The sequence below is a fragment of the Diabrotica virgifera genome, chromosome 6 (assembly GCF_917563875.1).
Source record: "Diabrotica virgifera virgifera chromosome 6, PGI_DIABVI_V3a".
NCBI classification, from domain to species: Eukaryota; Metazoa; Arthropoda; class Insecta; order Coleoptera; family Chrysomelidae; genus Diabrotica; species Diabrotica virgifera.
The window spans coordinates 152,682,453-152,704,907 of NC_065448.1; the positions used below are offsets into that span (position 1 = coordinate 152,682,453).

The window sequence follows — 22,455 nt, forward strand, 5'->3', positions numbered from 1 at the left end:
TAAAATAACGAATAATTTAATTTTTTGTAAGTGTGGTAAGCTGTCAACATTATTAAGTATGTCAAATATTCACCTATTTTTGATATATTTTAATTTAATACAAGGTAGACATAAACAAACAAAATATTTCCACCAGTGGAAATCTCCAATCTCTCCCGAGATTGTCCACTAATAACATAATTATTCTTTCTACTATTTTTCAACGCCATCGTTAGAAATTGTCACAAACACACTTAACTATCCGAAATAATAAGAAGTCTGAAAAATAATAGCCGCAAATCACTTAAGTGTTACGCCCCTGATAACTGAAAGGAGACTAAAGACCCCACCTAAGCCAGTAAGCAATTTTGGGTTTGTGCGCTCCGCTAAGTTAGCTGGCGATGACAATAGTGGCGTAACTACAAGTCAGTTCCTATGAAACTGTTGTGAAATAAAATAGGGCGTACCTCCTTAAAACAAGTTTGTGCGTGTAACAGTATTTTGATTTGATTTGAATTGTTGCTTTTGTGTGTGATTTAGTAGAATGGAAAAGAAGCGAAAAATTGATAGTGAAAATTCAAAGATCAGTGGAATATTCAGTATTTCGTAATTGAGTCCAGTAACAAGGCGCTATGTTTGATTTGCAATGAAAGCATAGCAGTTCTCAAAGAATATAACATGAAACGTCATTATGAAACAAAACATTCTCAAAATTACTCAAAATATACAGGAATTGTGCGGACAGAAAAATTCGAAGCTTTGAAGTGCGGATTGAAATCGCAGCAATCTTTATTTACAAAAGTCAAAACTGAACAAGAGGCGGCAACTCGTGCCAGCTTTCGTGTGGCTCTTGAAATTGCAAAACGTGGAAAACCATTCACCGATGGAGAAATGATCAAGGAATGCATAATTGCAGTAGTCGAAGAAATGTGCCCTGAAAAGGTAAATTTATTAAAAACTGTCAGTATGCCAGCAAACACTGTGGCTCGAAGGGTACAAAACATCGCTGAAAATATATCCTCTCAACTGTTCGACAAAAATGGACATGTTGAGTGGTTTTCTTTGGACTTGGATGAGTCAACGGATGTGTCAGATACTGCTCAGGTGTTGATTTATATTAGAGGAGTAGATAAAAGCTATGAAGTGCACGAAGAACTTCTTGATATGTATAGTATTCATGGCACAACTACTGGTATCGATATTTTTAAAGGAGTTGAAATGGCCATTAATAAAAAGAACCTTCGATGGAAAAACTTGAAATGTATTACAACTGATGGAGGCAAAAACATGAGTGGGAAAGATAAAGGAGTGGTCGCTCTTGTCTCAAAGGCTGTAGAAAATGACGGCGGCTCAAAACCATTAGTCTTACATTGTATCATTCATCAACAGTCTTTGTGCGGAAAATGTTTGGATATGTCTGACGTTCTGAAACCAGTCATATCAACTGTTAATTTCATCAGATCTTTTGGGCTGAATCACCGACAATTCCGACAATTTATTGCAGAGATTGGAGAAACAGACTTACCTTATCATACTGCCGTACGCTGGCTTAGTTGTGGGAAAGTCCTTCAGCGCTTTTTTGAACTTCGAGCAGTGATCGAAATTTTTTGAATGAAAAGCGCCGCCCTCTTACTGAATTACAAAACAACGCATGGCTATGGAAGTTAGCATTCTATGTTGATTTGACAAAACATGTGAACGAACTGAATTTGAGATTGCAAGGAGAAAACCAGCATCTTCCTGATTCATACACTAATATCAAGTCATTCCGGATGAAATTGATACTGTTTCAATCACAACTACGAAGTAAATGTTTTTCACATTTTAAAACATGTGAAATATTCAGCCACACTACTGAGACTGAGTTTCCTATCGATTTTGCAATCGAAACTTTGAGTGCTTTGAAGATAAATTTTGATACTCGTTTCTCGGACTTTGATGCCATTGCGAATCAAATTAAGATTTTTCAGAATCCTTTTGATGCTGACATTGAAACCCTAGCCCCGGAACTTCAAATGGAAATGATTGATCTTCAGTGCAGTGATATAATTAAGAACAAATATGAAAACTCATCTTTGTTGGAATTTTATAAGAGTCTTCCACTGACACAATTTGATAATTTGCATAAATTTGCTCGTGGGCTGTTTTCCGTTTTTGGTACTACTTATTTGTGTGAGAAAACCTTCTCCAAAATGAAGTACACAAAAAATGTATACAGATCTAAATTAACTGACGAGCATCTTAAATCTCTTTTAATAATTGGTACAAGTAAAATTAGTCCACAACTACAAACTATTGTCGGTGGAAAATCTCATTTACATACATCTCATTAGCATTTCATATGTCATGTTTGTTATAAGGTATGTGTTGTTCATTACTTACAATGTATAAAATGTTAGTTGGATTCATTTCAATAATTTGTTAGTTATTATATGCTGAAGTTAAATTTACTGCATAAATTATACATGTCTTTACTCATTACCATTCTGTGTTTCTTTATCCAACTTATCACAAACATTTTATTTGCTATAAAAAATATTAAGGAGTTTTCAAGTATGTCTCCGCGGGCCGGACAAAATCTGTCTGCGGGCCGGATGTGGCCCTCGGGCCGTAGTTTTGAACCACCATAGTTACAGAACTACCAAACAAGAGATAAACGTAATTGATTGGGGTTGGAAATTAAGCTAAGAACCGTTAGTACCAATCCGATCAACAGATCTTCTTTATACCAGATATTTTATTAAAATAAACAATCTGCTCTTGCAAAAGTGGTTGCACCGAGTACTTGTTAGTACAGAGATATAAATAGTTTATGGACTTCGATAACCAAAACCTCAATCTTTCTCTATTATCTATTTTGGAGTTTCTTTTTTTAATCTGTATGTACTCTTTGCATATGTTACGGATATGTTTTTTGTTAATAAAGTGGTTATTTAATTAACTATGTAAATTGTGTAAACAATTTTTGGAAATTCTTTTACGATATTGTTAGGATAACTTTGTTGGCAATCATAGGATTGGATCATATGCACTTGACTCTACAATAACTTATAATAAATAGTTAACTGATAATTGTTACTTTTTTCACAAAAATACAAGTATTCCTAGATAAATCTCGTTTAATTTTATTTTAATAGTCTTGTTATCATACCAAAATGTATGAAATATCTTAATTTTTGTTTTTTTGCAATCTTAAAATTATAACTTTCAATGTTGTAAGATACAATTATTACAATATTATAGAAAATTTCTGAAAATAATTTTGTTCTTTTTATCCTCTCTCTAATTTTGTTAATTTCATTTTTCGTTTATCTAGCTAGTAGCATGTTTATCAAGAAATAAATCCTGGTTCATTTGAGATTTTTTATTTTCAATTCAATATTACATATAAGCCAATTTTAGATTTAGGAATAATTGGAATACACAGGAATAAATACAGGTCATAAATTTAATCGCATATTCTGGGACCAAAAATAGGCCGATTGAACTTACTTACCTTAGTATAAATATGCACATAAAAAAAATTACAGCCCTTTGAAGTTACAAAATGAAAATCGATTTTGTCCAATATATCGAAAATTTCTAGAGATTTTTTATTGAAAATAGACATGTGGTATTTTTATGGCAGGAGCAACTTACAAAAAAATTATAGTAAAATTTTGACACCTCATAAAAATTGTATGGGGGTTTTGTTCCTTTAAACCCCCCAAACTTTTGTGTACGTTCCAATTAAATTATTATTATCGTACCGTTAATTAAACACACTGTTTTTAAAAGTTTTTTGCCTCTCAGTACTTTTTCGAAAAGTCAGTTTTTATTGAGAAATTTTGAATATTAGTCAAATCCACCACATATTTGTATGTGGTTAAGTACGATTATGGAGACTTGGTAATCATATGAAAATTTATTTATAATTTACATTTTTATGTATATTTTGAACCATGTTAAAAAGAAGCCACATCTTGATAAAAGGTGCCTTATCGAAAAAATACTAGGAGACAAAAAGTTTTAGAAACATTGTGTTTAACTAATGGTACCGCAGTAATAGTTTAATTGGAACGTACACAAACATTTGGGGGATGTAAAGGAACAAAACCCCCATAAAATTTTTATGGGATGCACAAATTTCACTATAATTTTTCTTTAAGATGTTCCTGTCATAAGAATGATACATGTCCATTTTCAATAAAAAATCTCTAATAGTTTTCGATGTATTGGAAAAAATCGATTTTCATTTTGTAACTTCAAAGGGCTATAACTTTTTTATGTGCACAATTGTATTCAGGTAAGTAAGGTCCAATCGATCTATTTTTGGTCCCAGAATATGTGATTTAATTTATGACCTGTATTTTTGTTACGCTCTGTATAACTAATGTGTACGTTTTACAGTAAAGGTTACATCAAATATTATTTAAAAAATTGTTTAAACAAATTTGATGGTGTATATAACAATTAGTTTATTTAAATAACGCATATTCGTAATGTACGTAAAAAGTACATACAAATTAAAAAAGAAACAACGAAATAAATAATCGAGAACCAGAGATACAGTTAACAGCTTCTTCCCCCCTCTCGTCGCTATCCAAAGTTTCAACGCCGGCCAATTTTAAGGGCCATAATTTTAAGCTTTGTGGACGATTTCTTTGAAAGGAAATCTTTTGTATACTTGGTACATTAAAACTTTGAAGTATTTTACTTCAAATGCGGCTCATTTTATTTCTTAATTGTTATAAACAAAGCTGCTGTGAATTAAAAATAGAAGGGGGATAACTTTGTTCCTAATTGTCCTAGGACAATTGTTTTTCTTTTTGAATGTGTACAAAAATTCAGTCTTTTTAAATATGAAAAAAATAATTTTTCTACGGGTAACGGTTAAAAAGTTATTCTAATTGTTTATAAGCAAAAAATCGACATGTTTTTGCACAATAATTGTACACTATTTAAAATTATTTTTTGTCATTCTTTTAAAATTAAGTTAATAGCACAAATCTTCTTCTTTCATAAACTGTCCAAAGTATTACTGTAACCTCATCGTTTTCTGACTTATAGTGTTGCAAAAAATATTAATTTGGGATAAACAAATTAAATAACTTTTAAACTATTTGACCAATTGCTTTGAAATTTAGAATATAATTTAAGCACTACATGTCTCAGCATTCTGTTTAATAAAAAAGTTCTGACTTAATTTTTACATAAGTTATGAAAATTTATAAAATCTCAAAATTTATGACTTATTTTGCAATTTTCTAAGCAACAAATAAGGATAGACATATATAGTGAACGCCATATTAAAGTTTTTTATATGATTTATCAGCTTCTTACTCTCAAATTTGTTTAGTATGCTTCACTTTTTAATAATAGACGAAAAAAGCGAAAATTTAGCGTTTTTTGATCTTCATTTGTTTATAACTATGTATATCATCAAAATCGGCTGCAGGAAACATATAGGTTATTAATATAGATGTCCATACTACTCAAAAAATTTGGTTTCGCCCTGGAGGTGGATGTGTCACGAGAAAAGTCTTATTTCTCTGGACTATGTATACATTTTTTTAATAGGATGTTAAGCGCAAAAAGTACCTCCCTGGTACCCATAGCATTTCTAAAACCAAATTGGGTCTCTTCGAGACCTTTTTCGCATTTGCGTCTAATTCTGTTGTGAAGTATTTTGAATAAAATCTTAAGAGTGTGGCTCATTAGGCTAATTAATCGATATTCTGAGCATTTTCTCGTATTGTGTTTTTTAGGTATTGCGACAAAGATGGATTTGAGCCAATCTTTGGGAATCACTCCGGTATTATGTACTGAATTAAAAAGTCTTACTACTACTTTTATGTTATCATCCTCTATTAGTTTCAGCAACTCAGTTGGTGTATCATCTGGACCACAAGCTTTTCTAATTTTCTGGGCCGTCAGTACAGTTTTGGTAGAATTCGGCAATATTATTCCTGTCATCTTCAAACAACTCTGATATATACAGTTGCCATTCTTTTCTTATTTCGTGCTTATTTACAATAATTTTGTTATCATTGTCAATGAGCACAGAGGGAACTCGTTTTTAAATAAGTCGTGTCTAGATATCACATCCTCCATTTCGTCGCACCTTTCTCTCATCCATTTTTCTTTGGCTAATTTGATCTCCTTTTTTATTCTTCTCTGCAGGTGTCTATATTCTGTTTCATTAAATTTGATCAGTCGTCGTTGTTCCATCAATTTCAAGATGTCGTCTGTCATCCATTTATTTTTCTTGATTAAGTTTTTTCTTAAAAAAGTTGGATGAACGACAATATACTACAACTTATGGAAGAAAGAAGAAAATCAAAAAACAACAAAATAATGTACAACACGATTCAGAGGCAAATAAGAACTGAAATAAGAAAGGCCAAAGAAAATTGGTTAAAATCACAGTGTGAAGAGATAGAGTCGTTAGAGCAAAAACATGATACGTTTAACATGCATAAAAAGGTGAAACAAGCAGCTGGTCTTCAGAAATCCAACACAGCTAGCAAATTGCGAGACCAACAGGGGAATATCATCACAGACAGAAATCAAGAAATCTGCATATGGACAAAATACGGACAGGAACTTTTTGATGATACTAGATCCGAACAACCTCCATCCTACATATGTGATGACCACTTACCAATCACATCAGGTGAAGTGGAAAGAGCAATATCACAACTAAAAGATGGCAAAGCTCCTGGACCTGACAATGCATATGCTGAACTCATAAAACTATTTGACACCGACGGTACTCAACGCCTAACCAAAATATTTAACGACATATATTTAAGCGGAGTAATACCAAAAGCATGGTTGAAGTCGACGTTTGTTGCTTTACCAAAGAAAACAAAGTCCGTATCCTGCAGTGATTTCCGAACCATCAGCTTAATGAGCCATATTTTAAAGCTATTTCTAAAAATTATACATCAAAGGATATATAGACTGTGCGAAGAAAAAATCAGCCGAACACAGTTTGGTTTTCGAAATGCAGTGGGTACAAGAGAAGCTCTATTTAGTATACAAGTGCTATTTCAACGATGTAGAGACGTGAGTTGCGATATTTATGCATGTTTCATTGATTACCATAAAGCGTTCGATACAGTAAAGCACGACAAGCTGATGGAGATATTAACCAATATTGGAATAAACACCTGTGATTTAAGGATTATCAGCAATCTGTACTGGAATCAAACATCATCTATCCGGACAGAGGCAGGAGAATCCGACGATATCAAAATCAAACGTGGGGTCCGTCAGGGATGTATACTATCCCCACTGCTGTTTAACATCTACTCTGAGGAAATCTTTCAAGAAGCATTGGATGATGTTGAAGCCGGAATTAGAATTAACGGAGAATGTATCAATAACATAAGATACGCAGACGACACTGTGGTATTCGCTGACAGTTCTGAAGCCCTACAGGAGTTAATGAGCAGAATCGCAGAAGTCAGTCAGAGATACGGACTTTCACTAAACACTAAGAAAACCAAATGTATGATGATCTCTAAGAATGAACAGCAATTTGGACGAATCAGTGTGAATGGTCAACAAATAGAAAGAGTAAAAACATACACCTACCTTGGTACGAACGTCAATGAAAATTGGGACCATTCTATAGAAATCAAATGTAGGATAGAGAAAGCAAGATCTGCATTTCAAAAAATGGCAAAGTTGTTCAAATGTCATGATTTGTCGATACCCATAAAAGTCAGATTACTACGATGTTATATATTTCCTATACTGTTGTACGGAGTTGAGTCGTGGACTCTCACAGACGCCACCTGCAAGAAAATTGAGGCTTTTGAGATGTGGCTTTATCGTCGAATCCTGAAGATATTTTATACCGACCACATTACTAATGAGGGTGTTTTGCTGAGAATGAAAAAAGAAAATGAGGTGTTAATCAAAATAAAAACAGCCAAAATCGAATACCTCGGTCACATCATGAGGAACAGTGAGAGATATGGACTGCTGCAACTGGTCTTGCAGGGAAAAGTAGAGGGAAAGCGAGGACCAGGAAGGCGAAGGATTTCCTGGCTGAAAAATCTACGAACGTGGTTCAACACAAGCACTACAAATCTTTTCAGAGCAGCAGTGTGCAAAGTGCAGATTGCCATGATGGTCGCCAACATCCGAAACGGATAGGCACTACAAGAAGAAGAAGTTTTTTCTATAATCATTGTTTGTGGAGATTTCGTTAACTTGATTTTTAAATTCACCCCATAGTTCTTCTGGATCTTTTAGTTGTTCTCCGATGTTTTTTATTCTATTGTTAAATTATTTTTTAATGTTATGTTTTATGTTTATATCGTCAAAGTTAAGTACATTTGTTTTTGGTTTTTGTCGCTGAATTCGTTTTAACCTTAGTTTAATATCTGCTACAAGTGGTTGATGATCAGATCCAATATCTGCCCCAGGACATGTAGTGACTTTTTTGACGGTATTTCGGAAACGCTCATTTACAAGTATATAGTCTATTTGATTTCTTGAAGACCCAGGGTTACTGCCATCATCAAATGGGGCTTTCCAAGTGTATAGTCGTCGCTTGGGTAGTTTATACCAGGTGTTTGCAATGATCATATCGTTTTCTTTACAAAATTCATACAATCTCTGTCCTCGATCATTAGGTTGTCCAAGGCCATAAGGACCTACAGTCTGACCTCGTCGACCTTCCCCAATTTTTGCATTGAAGTCGCCTATAATATATAAAATTTCGTGTTTATTAAGTTTCTGCAAGATATCTTGGATCTGATCATACAACTTCTCGACTTCATCGTCATATTTTCTATCTGCAGTCGGGGCATAGATTTGAAGTATGTTAGTTTTAAATGGTTGAGTATTTATTTGGAGTAATATTATTCTATCCGAGACTGGTACGAAATTGGTCACATATTTACTCAGTTCTGATGTTACTAATATACCTACACCATTTTTGTGATGCGGGTCTTCTGTGTTGTTACCGGAATAATATAATACATTTCCATCCTTTTTACAAGTTCCTGACTATGGCCATCTCATTTCGCTGATTCCCAGTAGGTCTATTTTCATTCTTTTCATTTCTTGAATTGCGTTGTCAAGTTTCCCAGCCGCAAATGGACTTCTAACATTCCATGTGCACATTCTAAAATTAGATTTCTTTATTTTTAGGATTTCTTCACGAGGTTTTCGCATGTTTACGACCTGAGAGGCCTCGTGGTATAAATATGTTTCTCCTCTCCTGCCGAATCTTGGCCTCCGCTTTCCATGATTAGTAACGGTTTGCAATTGAAGTGTCAATTCTATGGTGACTTTCCTGGGGGTGCTCTATGAGCCGTTAATGCAGTGGTTCCCCTTTGCCTTCTGCATTCTTATGTCGTTGACCATTATTTGTTGATTCATCCGCCTTCGGGGCCGATTTCTCAACCCCAGGACAAAAGAGTGCCCTACCACTCACCAACTCATCCGCCCTAAGCCGTTGGCCAGTAAGTGGGGGATGGCTTATACCGGCAATCACTCGGACGTCAGAGCCTCATTTGTTATCTAGCAGGATGTACCCGATGACCATAATCAAGATCATCACGCGGGCAGGTGAGGTTGACATTTGGATAGGAGAGGCTATACGTTTCGCATCACTATCCCTTGCATCTCCATCGGTATCATATATAAATTTTGCCTAAGATATTCTCTATTGCCTTCTCTCCATATGGAGTACTGGGAGCCTTTGCGTTTCTTAGCCAAAATTGAAAGATGGCTGATTGGCTGGATCAGCGCATTCTCTTTTGTTTTATTCTTTCGATATTTCTTCTACAAGTCTTTTCCATTCCTCTCTACTTCTCGCTCCCTGTTAGACTTCTCTCCATCTCAGGCCAATTCTTTCATGATTTCTTGTTACAGTTCATCTCTCGGCATTATCGGGTCTTCCTCTTCTTCTGTGTGGTTGCTATTCGAGTACCTGTCTGATTATATAAGTTAGTCCTTCCTTAGAATATGTCCATATTATTTTGTATTTATTATAACTAAAGACCGGAATATATGTTCCTGTTTTGGCTGAAATACGTGCATATATATATATATATATATATATATATATATATATATATATATATATATATATATATATATATATATATATTGTCATGATTTTAAGATACCAAATTGATAGAATAAGTTAAATAATAAATAATTTAATGATTTTGCACTGCCAAAGCAGTTAAGTAAGTATTTTGATATAGGTTTTGTTCGAGAGACGTGATTGGTTTGGAGAGTTGAATAGAATGAGAGTACTAAAGGGAATTGAAGTTAAAGTTGCATTTTAATTGATTTAATAGTTATAGAATGAATTTATTTAGAGTTATACAGTTTAAGTAACAAGAAAGTTTGAAATAGACCGTACTATATAAAGGAAGCTATTTAAAAGGCATAGAATGTATGAATTTGTTGCTAAACATGCAATAGTTTGAAATTTAGTCTTACCAAAAGAATAACTTACAAATTTGTTCCATGATGACTTTGTTTCTGTTGAATAATCATAAAAATTTATTTTTTTCTAAAGATCATTTGGAGAAAATGTTCATTGATGTACTACGGTCTCCATGATTTGGTTAAGTTTGTAAATTTATGAAAGTATCTTAGAAGAGGCTCCAATCTAAAAATTTAGAATAATAGTTAGATCAATTTTAGATTTTATTAATGTTAATTTGACCAAAATGTTGAAAATAGCTCATTAAAGTTGTAGGTTTGGGAAATGTCAGAATTCGATATCAATTTTAACAAAGAAAAATGATTTTCTGAGATATGGCTAATGCACTATCGATTGGTAATTTATTTCTGAATAATATGAAAGTTATTTCAGTACTTTATATGTATTAATAGTGAAAATATTTGGACTTTAATTTGTAGAGGTAGTGATGAAAGGTATAGAAAGTGTACGGACAGTGTTCGCTTAAAGTAGCTATAAAAACTTATTGGGAGTATCCTCAGATATGCAAAATATATGAAAAGAATCTATAAAGTTCAATGAATTCAATTCCTTAATTCAATTTTACTCAAATAAGAGAATAAAATCACCATTTAGGCATATATTTCCAAATTTTAGATAAAAAATACCCTTTTGACTAAATGTCATAATTTGTAAAATTATCTTATTGGTTCATTTAAATTTCCAAAGCATGAATTATTAATTTATTTAAATATGATTGGCTGTAATAAACGACGCCAAGCTTAAAAAATTGAATTCAGCAGAAGGTTCGAGATTTTCAGAGGGAACAGACGCTTTGTGAAGCTATTCCCAAAAGATTTGGATTTTAAAATATAAATTTTCGGAAAATGTAATCAAAAAGTAGTGAAAAACAAACATTAAGAGTTATTTTTCGTATGGAAAGTGTTTCCAAGCAGATTTGACTTTAGAAAGTTACTAAAAATAAGATTGTAAGCTGAATGGACCTGGGGAGATCCGGAATTTCAACGTATAGCAGCATCTGGGAGTGTTGAAACAGTTCGAACATCTTCGATGGACAATTATCAGGTGACATTACAAAACTTTAACATGATATCATGATTAACAAAAATTTAAAGAGAAAAGCATGCATAATAAAAATAAAAATTTAATAAGTTTAGTATCATTTACCGCTTTGGTAAAATAAATTTAAGAGAGAAATATTCCTTACTTACATAAATTGGTTTATATTCCATAATCACACAAATTTTCAGAGTCATTGAACTTCCATTTTGTTTTCATATCCCTTCATGTGGCGAATTAAAAATATATAAACCAGAGTATGTATCATATACATGTTATAATATTAAACATTTAACACTATTCTATGTATTTACCGAGATTGATGTTGCATTAAACGTATTTTTCTTTCATTTAAATATATTTACGAAATTTTTCATCACAGTGTGGTCTTCAATTGTTTTTGGTTACATATTTTTACAGTTTTGTCCTTAATCCCTCTTATAGAATTAATTTCATCCCACACCTCTAAAGAAAAGAGTTTCCTGCAATATATGGATTCAGACATTGACTGAGCTGGTAGGTACAACAATTTCTCAATAGATGGCGCCCAATAGATTCGATACAAATCAATAAATAAAAATTTCAATAATGATATAACAAAATGTGTTTAATAATAATAAAAAAAAAAATTGTATAAATTAAATATAAAATAATTAAAATTATAAAATTAAATTAAATCCTTTAATAATTTTATTAAATCATTAAATAATAAAAACTAAATAAAAAAAAAATTAATTATAATAATTATAGTTATTATGAGTCATCATCATTATTGTTATCATTATTAAATATATAATAATTGGCTCAACCAACGAGGAAGAAATAAATAAATAATAAATAAATTATTATTAAATATATAATATATATATATATATATATATATATATATATATATATATATATATATATATATATATATATATATATATATAAACAACTGAAATAGAGAATGTGGAAAAATCCCCTTACGAATAACTCACACATCCACTATTTCTGGCTGGGAAGAATTTTTCGAATAGAATCAAAGATCCAAACACCAGTTCTTAGAAATGTGTTTCGACCTCTTCAACCTCCGTGGGCTCATCGGTAAAGATGAGAGGTTGAATATCTTTAGACACATTCCATCAAAAAACAACATCCGAGACATAGACATAACAGGAGCGTAAATCTACGCCCAACCTGAAAATGACAGTCTCAAGTTTTAATTCTCTAATTACTTTAGAGTAAGTAAGATAATGTTTATGAAAAAACAAAAGATGTAGATCTTTGAAACACACTCAGTGATCAAAAGATCCACAGGTACTGGTTTAACGACCACTCGTACGAAATCAAACAAATGAAATAGAGAATGTGGAAAAATCCCCTTACGAATAACTCACACATCCACTATTTCTGGCTGGGAAAAATTTTTCGAATAGAATCAAAGATCCAAACACCAGTTCTTAGAAATGTGTTTCGCCCTCTTCAACCTCCGTGGGCTCATCGGTAAAGATGAGAGGTTGAATATCTTTAGACACATTCCATCAAAATATATATATATATATATATATATTGTTATATTTCTATTTGATATGAAAATTAAAATTTGATAATTATAAACAGAATTCAATTTAATATAAAATATTTTCAATTTTCTCAACCACGGGCATATAAATTTAGAACAACCTGTATACAACAAATTGTTATATTTAATTTTAAGAAGTGATTAAATAAGACTCAAGTGAAATCGTTAATAGGTCATTATCGTTGTTCGCGGAAGGATCGGTCATTAGCCGATGCTAATTAAGACTAAGTGGAAATAGAGAGTAGGTCATTAAAATTTGTATATAGTAGAAAGTAATTTTAGAATGGGAATTAACTATTTTCTTTGAAATCCATTAAGCATATTTAGAAAGTTTAAAAATCGGTTTTGAGGAATACTGCGAATGAGAGTTGGTGGTGGAAGTTTTGATTTGTGAATCTGGAAGGGATATTTAGAAAGTAGGGGAATGAATGACAAATAGAGATCAGAATGTTTTGAGCTGTCGAGAAGTGAAGTCGAGTAGTAGACGGTAGTGTACGGAGAGTGAGAAAGCCGGTGTAGTTCCGTGAGTGTGGAGTATCTATCGTAGAACGAGAGGTAGGCCAGGTTGAGAGTAAAAGAACCTCCTTGAGCCAAGAGTTCCCGGTAGCTGATTGCAGTTTCGAAAAAGGTAGAACACAGCATCACGACAGAAGCAGGAAACGAGAGCTATACGAGCTAGTTTCAGAGGAGAACATTACTGGAAGCCAGGACGAGGTTTTGATTGCAGCCAAGGATAGCAGGAAACGGGTCTTGTGTGAAGACATTCTCAGTGCACCAGAAAAAGGTCAGTCTCATTTGTTTGGACATGAATGTATGGGTTTTTCGTAGTAAATACCACATTTAAAATTGAAGAAATATAATCAATAATATCAGAAAAGCTTCATCAAACTTAAATAGAATTGTTGCTAATAAATCATAATAGTTAAATGTTAATAAAAACTTTCAATTGGAAATCAAAAGGAAATAAGATTCCCATGTGTAAATGTTATGTTTAAGAATAATAAGATATAGCAAATATTAAGCAGTGATTGCCATTTAAATAAAATAAACAATATTTTGATTACAATTGTAACCCATATGTGTTATTATTTTACTCTTTTCTTTCCTATCCCGATTAGGAACCATTAAGAAATACTTAGAAGCCACGTATGTAAGTAATTAATTTTATAAAAAGCCCTGAGATTGAAAACATATTGATATGTGATCTGGTAAATTAATTAGATTATTATTAATGCATTGATTAAATTAAATGACATATAAAAATATTATCTCATATCAATAATCAAGATCACAACAACTGTCGTCCAACGTGGAGGGCATTGTAAAGCATTTCTAGTGGCAAATTTGAAGGATAGAAAGAGTAAAGCCGGTATTTGAAAATTTATATGCCTGTGGTAAAAAGTGAGATACTTACATTTGATAACATAAAATTTTAGATCTCTTTAGGTACAAATTTTACATAACTGATTTAATATTTTGTTTTTACGATATTTACATTTGATATATTTATTGACAATTTATAATATTTGGGTGAGAAAAAGTCGTCTTGGTAACATACTAGTAAAATTTCATATTTGGCGGGGACAGTACTTCTTGAAAACAAATGTCTGTGACAAGAAGCCAAAGCAAAGACAACAAAAAACAAAAAGAACATTCAAATCAAGAGAATAATTCAGACCAAGAAGATATTTTAGACACGACAATCATGGCATCAGAACAGCAAGAATTATCAGGAATAGATAAATTATTACAAATGATGCAACTCCAGTCACAAAAAATGGATAAAAATCAGGAAGAAACATCAAAGAAAATGGATGAATCACAACAAAAAATGGATCAAAAAATGGATGAAACACAAAAAAAAATGGATGAAAATCAACGTGAAACGAAACAAGCCATGGAAGAAACATCAAAGAAAATGGATAAAGTTGATAAAAAAATGGATGAAACACAACAAAAAATGGATGAAACACAACAAAAAATGGATGAAACACAACAAAAATTGGATCAAAAAATGGATGAAACACAACAAAAAATGAAACAAGCAATAGAAGAGAACAACAAGAAAATGGAGGAACGCATAGAAAAGTATGAAGTGAAAATTAAAGATCACATGCAAGAACAAGAAATGAGAATGAAGGACCACATGAAAGAACAAGAAATGAAAATTCAAAATAAAATGAAGGAGTTAACGAATTGCCAGAAAAAAGAAATGGAAAGTTTGGAAAACAAGTTGGAAAATGCTATTCAAGTAGACAGAGAAGAAGTGGAAAAAAGAATCACAGGAATAGAAAAACAAGTCACCGAAAACAGGACGCAACAGAATGTCGGAGAAAGAAGAGAAATGGTTATACATAGCACAGATGACGTGAAGATAAGGTTTGGCGGGGATGTAAGAAAATTACACCCAGTGCCGTTCATAAATAGCCTGAAAAAGAAAATACAGCACATCGGAAATTTCGAAACAGCAAAAGAAACTATCAGAAACCATCTAAAATATGAAGCAAGCCTATGGTTCGATTGCAAAGAAGAAGAATTTGACAGTTGGCAACAATTTGAACAAAAATTTTTGAATTATTTCTGGGGAAAAGTCCAACAATTGGAAATTAACAAGGAATTGCAAAATGGGAAATACAATGATAGGATGGGTATATCAGAAAGGACATATGCATTACAAATTTACTATAACGCAAAACATTTACAATATAATTACTCATCGGAACAATTAGTCGAACTGATTGCAAGACATTTCGAAGAAACGCTGGAAGACCATATCACATTGCAAAACTACAAAGACATAGACAGTTTATGCCAATTCCTACAAATAAGAGAATCACGTTTAAGAGAAAGAAAATCAAGAAGGTCACGAGAAGATTACAGGCCCCGAGAAACACAGGATTACAGAGATAGAAATCAAAATAGGAGGGACTATACAAGACGAGATTTTAATCCCAGAAGGGAAAACGAAAATAGAGACAACGGAAGAGGAAATTATGAACAAAGAAATAGGCAATGGAATGAGGACAGAAATCGAGAATACCAGAATAGAAACATCACACGCTCAAATCAAGAAAACAGAAATAATGGTAGACAAAATGAACAGGGATATCGAGAAAACCGAAACAGATCCGACAGACCAAGAGAAAATAGAAGAGAAGTAAATAATACCCAGACAGATGAATATGACGGAGAGAGACATTATGACGAAAATATAAACAACGATGAGCAACCGGCGTTTTTTCACGACGGCGCTCACTAAAAACCAAAAATCAAACAGGAATCTTTTGTAACCCCAAGGAGTTTATTAAATTGGCAAGGAACAACGAAAAGAAAAATGGAGTTAATTTAAAATTTGTGGATGGATTTATCAACGAGAAACCAATTAAAATTATGATAGACACTGGATCTGAAATAACATTGGTCAACAGAAAACTAATAGAAGAAGTTAACTTAACAAATTTAATTTACAAAATACCTAGGGTAAATTTAGTGGGCGCAAACAAACGGACATTGGCAACTATAAATGAAGGCATACGAGTAATGGTACGACTGGGTAAGAAGATGTATGCACTACAATGTGTAATAATGCCAAACATGTCACATGACATGATAGTAGGAGTTGACGAATTGGCAGAAAAACATGTAGTGATAGATTTTAAAAATAATACGATGAATCTAACAGAAGAAAAAGAAGAGGAACAGGAGAAACAAAATACGGACGAATCAGGTAAAGAACAAACAGTGGAAATGAATTTGGCAACGAAGCAAGGACAAAGAAGAAAAGGGAGAAAAAGTCAGAAAAAGACAAAAGAAAATGAAACCTGTGGCTCCTCAAAAGAAGAGTTGAGCCCAGAAGAAGAAAAATTGAGAGTATCAAAAGCAAAAGAAAACTGGGATTCCTCAAAAGAAGAGATGAGCTCAGGAGAAGGAGAAATAAAGCGAACAAATGAAAGCGAAAAAGATATAATCGAAAAAGTGGCATTTGAAGAGGAGGCATATGAAAACGAGGATGCAGAATGCACGGTAAAAGTATGTGAAAAATCTGAGGAAAAAGACAGAAGATTGATATGGGAAAAAGGGAAAGACAACATAATAGCCGACACTCTAACACAGGATGAGGACACTGAAAATAAGGAAACAATTACTCTACAGGTGGGACTAATTAGAGTAATACAAGAAGAAGGGGTATAAGACGTAGATTAAAATAAGGAAATATACAGGGAGTTGGTTTTGCCTCGAGAAAATTTATTTAAAAATGCAGATAAATTTTATCGAATACAAGGCGGGGATTTGTTATATTTCTATTTGATATGAAAATTAAAATTTGATAATTATAAACAGAATTCAATTTAATATAAAATATTTTCAATTTTCTCAACCACGGGCATATAAATTTAGAACAACCTGTATACAACAAATTGTTATATTTAATTTTAAGAAGTGATTAAATAAGACTCAAGTGAAATCGTTAATAGGTCATTATCGTTGTTCGCGGAAGGATCGGTCATTAGCCGATGCTAATTAAGACTAAGTGGAAATAGAGAGTAGGTCATTAAAATTTGTATATAGTAGAAAGTAATTTTAGAATGGGAATTAACTATTTTCTTTGAAATCCATTAAGCATATTTAGAAAGTTTAAAAATCGGTTTTGAGGAATACTGCGAATGAGAGTTGGTGGTGGAAGTTTTGATTTGTGAATCTGGAAGGGATATTTAGAAAGTAGGGGAATGAATGACAAATAGAGATCAGAATGTTTTGAGCTGTCGAGAAGTGAAGTCGAGTAGTAGACGGTAGTGTACGGAGAGTGAGAAAGCCGGTGTAGTTCCGTGAGTGTGGAGTATCTATCGTAGAACGAGAGGTAGGCCAGGTTGAGAGTAAAAGAACCTCCTTGAGCCAAGAGTTCCCGGTAGCTGATTGCAGTTTCGAAAAAGGTAGAACACAGCATCACGACAGAAGCAGGAAACGAGAGCTATACGAGCTAGTTTCAGAGGAGAACATTACTGGAAGCCAGGACGAGGTTTTGATTGCAGCCAAGGATAGCAGGAAACGGGTCTTGTGTGAAGACATTCTCAGTGCACCAGAAAAAGGTCAGTCTCATTTGTTTGGACATGAATGTATGGGTTTTTCGTAGTAAATACCACATTTAAAATTGAAGAAATATAATCAATAATATCAGAAAAGCTTCATCAAACTTAAATAGAATTGTTGCTAATAAATCATAATAGTTAAATGTTAATAAAAACTTTCAATTGGAAATCAAAAGGAAATAAGATTCCCATGTGTAAATGTTATGTTTAAGAATAATAAGATATAGCAAATATTAAGCAGTGATTGCCATTTAAATAAAATAAACAATATTTTGATTACAATTGTAACCCATATGTGTTATTATTTTACTCTTTTCTTTCCTATCCCGATTAGGAACCATTAAGAAATACTTAGAAGCCACGTATGTAAGTAATTAATTTTATAAAAAGCCCTGAGATTGAAAACATATTGATATGTGATCTGGTAAATTAATTAGATTATTATTAATGCATTGATTAAATTAAATGACATATAAAAATATTATCTCATATCAATAATCAAGATCACAACAATATATATATATTATATATATATATATATATATATATATATATATATATATATATATATATATATATGTCTGAAATATGAGTAGAATATGTTGAAAATATTCCCTAGTACCTATTACTATTACTTACGTTTTTACATTTTATTCCTTCTTGTAAAAACAATTCACAATCAAATGTTTTTCAATATTTTCAATAGTAAAATTATGTCGCCTATCCGTTAGTAGTAATTTGTATGTTGGAAAGTTTCGTTCAACATCAACTGATGTGATTGGTGCAAATTTTAAAACATTAACAATATCCGCATTTAAATTGGTATTAACATCAAAATCGCCACAAAGAATTTGGTTTGCTTCCTGTAATAATTTTAAATCACTATTTTTCTGTAAAGTTTCAATAAATTTTTTATTTATTGATTGTCCAATTTTTCCAGAAACTTTCTCGACGTTTTTAAATGTCTGAATTAAATTAAGAGACTCTTGTAGTGGAAGCGATTCAGTTTAAAGATTGAGGATGGTTTCATAAACAAATTCCTAATTCGATTTAATAAAACAAAGCTCATTTTGCAGTAAACCTGTTTTCTAAAATTAATTTGCATTTTGAAATCGCACCAATAGAATATGTTCCGCATAAAAACAGGCAGCTTTTAACCATGTTCCCCATCTTATGATTATAGGCTCCGGTGGCAAAGAAGTATTTGGTAATACAGTAGAACCCCGCAAATCCGAACTAATTGGGGGGACAGCCTGTTCGGATTATCCGAAAGTTAGCCTTAACTAGTAGTTCATTGTGATTTTGAGTAGCCAAACGTTCTCGCAAGAGTGTGGACAATATTTTTGGACTCAAGTTTACTACGAGAGAACCAAAGTAAGTTTGTGTTTAACCTTTATAAACACTTTATAAACCTATATATTAAAGTATAATATTTATTTTTAAGAAATTTTAAATGTCAAAGTCCTAGTAATCCTACATTTTCCAATTTTCTGGCTTTACTCTATATAATAAACATGTTTTTAAGTTTTTGTCTTGAATTTTTAAATTTTTTTCACTTTCCGTTGGTTCGGATTTGCCGAAAGTTCGGATTCGCGGGGTTCGGATTTACGGGGTTCTACTGTATTTCTTCATATATCTGAATCCTTAAAGGCGATTTTAAAAATATTTTCTTCACGTTGCTAAATAAACTACAGTAAAACCTGTGTTAACGGCCACCTGCCAACATCGGCCACCTGTCCTAACGGCCAGTTTAAAAATTTCCCAAACCAATTATATGTAGACTACAAAAATTGGCAATAGCGGCCACCTTTCTATATCGGCCAATAGTTCTTTCATTTTTAGTGGCCGTTACTGACAGGTTTTACTGTATTAACTGTAGGAACTGAATTTCGAATTTTTTTCGCCACCCTCTTTAAACCATGCGTCAAACACGTCACACGAATTAAATCAGGATATAAAACTTTTAGTTGCAAAGCATCATTAACCTTTGTTACATGGTTAACTTTGTCAAATTGTTTACAAGCATTCAAATATGATTTACCAGGGGCGCTCTCATTTAAACAACCTATTAATAAATTTGCCATATAGCGGCCACATGAATGCGTCGTTTTATCTACTATACTATAAAATATATATAATTGTTATATTTATAGTTTGCCTAATTTCTTTAATTATGTCCACATAAACATCAGTAACATATTTTTTTCTTAAAATACTTTCGTGAGGTGAAGTATGTTCGCAATATGTTTGCAAAAACGTTTTAAAACATGGATTTTGTAATTTATTAAATGGAATCTTAGCAGCAAGCAAAGCTTTGGTTAAATCGGAATTGAATATGTACTTGTTGTTGACTTTTTGTAGCTGTTTTTGTTGCTGTTAGTGCCTGACCTAAAGACATTTGCACCAAAGTTGACTGTTTCATTTTTTGCCATCTTTGCCATAATTATGGAACGGTTTTGATCCAAGAGGCCACCAAATAGTTTTCCACTTTAGGCATTTTTAAGAATCACTCGATAATACAACTAGCACCTCACTTTGTTGTATGTTTCTGAATAATGACCATTTTTGAATGGGAAATATTTTTGAAGAAATGTTCTTGAAGCTTGAATGCTTCAATGGCTTGAGGTGCCGGCATAACATAAATTATGATGGATCATAAATCATAGTCGTAAAATAAATGGTCATAGTCGTAATACGCATTGCCTGGAACCCAGAAGCGGTCCTAAAGAAAAATTTACCTGCTATTCAATTTTGATGGTGGGTTTTTCCCTAGGTCTGCGACGATTCTTGTGACATCAACAAAAATTTCGCTAAAATTTGTTAAAAATAAGCCAAAATATGTCAAACGGTCGAAAATATGTTCAATCCATCCAAATGTGTTAAAAAAACGAAAATATTCTATGTAAAATTAAATTAGTGTCAAACGCCTTTAACCCTTTCACCCCCAGCTACTAATTTTTTTGAGGTCAATAATCCCAGCGATTTTAAGTTTGGACAAACGGCATAAGTTTCCATGCTTATATACCAACGGCCGTACGTTGTACGTCATAGGAACGAACCTACACTGAAAAATGTATTAACTTGTACAAAAAAAGATATTTTTTATTAAAATGCATGATACCGTTGAGTGAAAAGTATAAAGAGACGCAACCAAATGTACTAATTTGTGCCAAATTTTTCTCAAGGATAGATGGCACCTGTACAGGATTCTCCAGGATTTCCCACACTTTTTACTTATTTGGATTAGAGATTCAGTGGCGTATTGTTTTATAATAGTATGATACAATTGATTCAAAAGATGGCATAACCCAGACATCCAAAGTGAAAGTTATCCTCCAACACCAAATTGTTCTATATAGTCCATATAATTTTCAGGAAAAAGTCACACCATTTTGAGCGTCGGGTTTGGGGGGGGGGGAGAAATCGGTAAATTCGTAGTTTTTTACGTTTTTCGTCAATATTTCTATAACTATGCGGTTTAGCATGAACAACCTTCTATACAAAAATGTTCCACATTAAATTTGAAATAAAAAAGGCTCTATGCATAATCCTTCTAAAATGAACAGTTCCAAAGTTACGGAGGTAGTATGGTATAATTATTGGTCCAAAAAGAGGCCAAACCCAGACATCCAAAGTAAAATTTTTCCTCCAACACCAAATTGTTCTTTCTATATGGTCCACATATTGTTCAGTAAAAAGTTACACCATTTTGAGCGTCCAGTTTAGAAGATGGGGGAGAAGTCGGTAAATTAGTAGTTTTTTTACGTTTTCGTCAATATTTCTAAAACTACGCTTTAGCGTAAACAATGTTCTATACAAAAATGTTCTACATAAATTTTAAAACAAAAAAGCCTATGCATAATTGTTATAAAATCAACGGTTCCAGAGTTACGGAGGGTGAAAAGTGGAGGTTTTCGATACTTTTTATATTTTTTTGGCAATTGATGATGATTTTAGGTGGTGAGGTTGACGTTTCTTCAAGGGCCCACTGAAATAGCAAATTTTATTTACAAAACAAAATCGTGTTAAAGAAAATTCCTTTCATCAGTAATAATATTATAAATTGCCCAAAACATATAAAAAGTATCGAAAACCTCCACTTTTCACCCTCCGTAACTCTGGAAACCCTGATTTTATAAAAAATATGAATAGGACCTTTTTTGTTTTATATTTTATGTAGAACATTTTTATATAGAACATTGTATACGCTAAAGCATAATTTTAGAAATATTGACGAAAAACGTAAAAAACTACTAATTTACCGATTTCTCCCCATCTCACCCCAAACCGGACGCTCAAAATGATGTAACTTTTTACTGAACAAT

General features: G+C 32.5%; 1 protein-coding gene across 1 annotated transcript; it reads left to right on the forward strand.

Moving 5' to 3' along the window:
• The first annotated feature begins 657 nt into the window (after positions 1-657).
• On the forward strand, positions 658-1,590 carry LOC126886218 (general transcription factor II-I repeat domain-containing protein 2-like). The gene has a single exon (XM_050653080.1). It carries the CDS (start codon positions 658-660, stop codon positions 1,588-1,590), a length of 933 nt encoding a protein of 310 aa, XP_050509037.1.
• Positions 1,591-22,455: the final 20,865 nt, after the last annotated feature.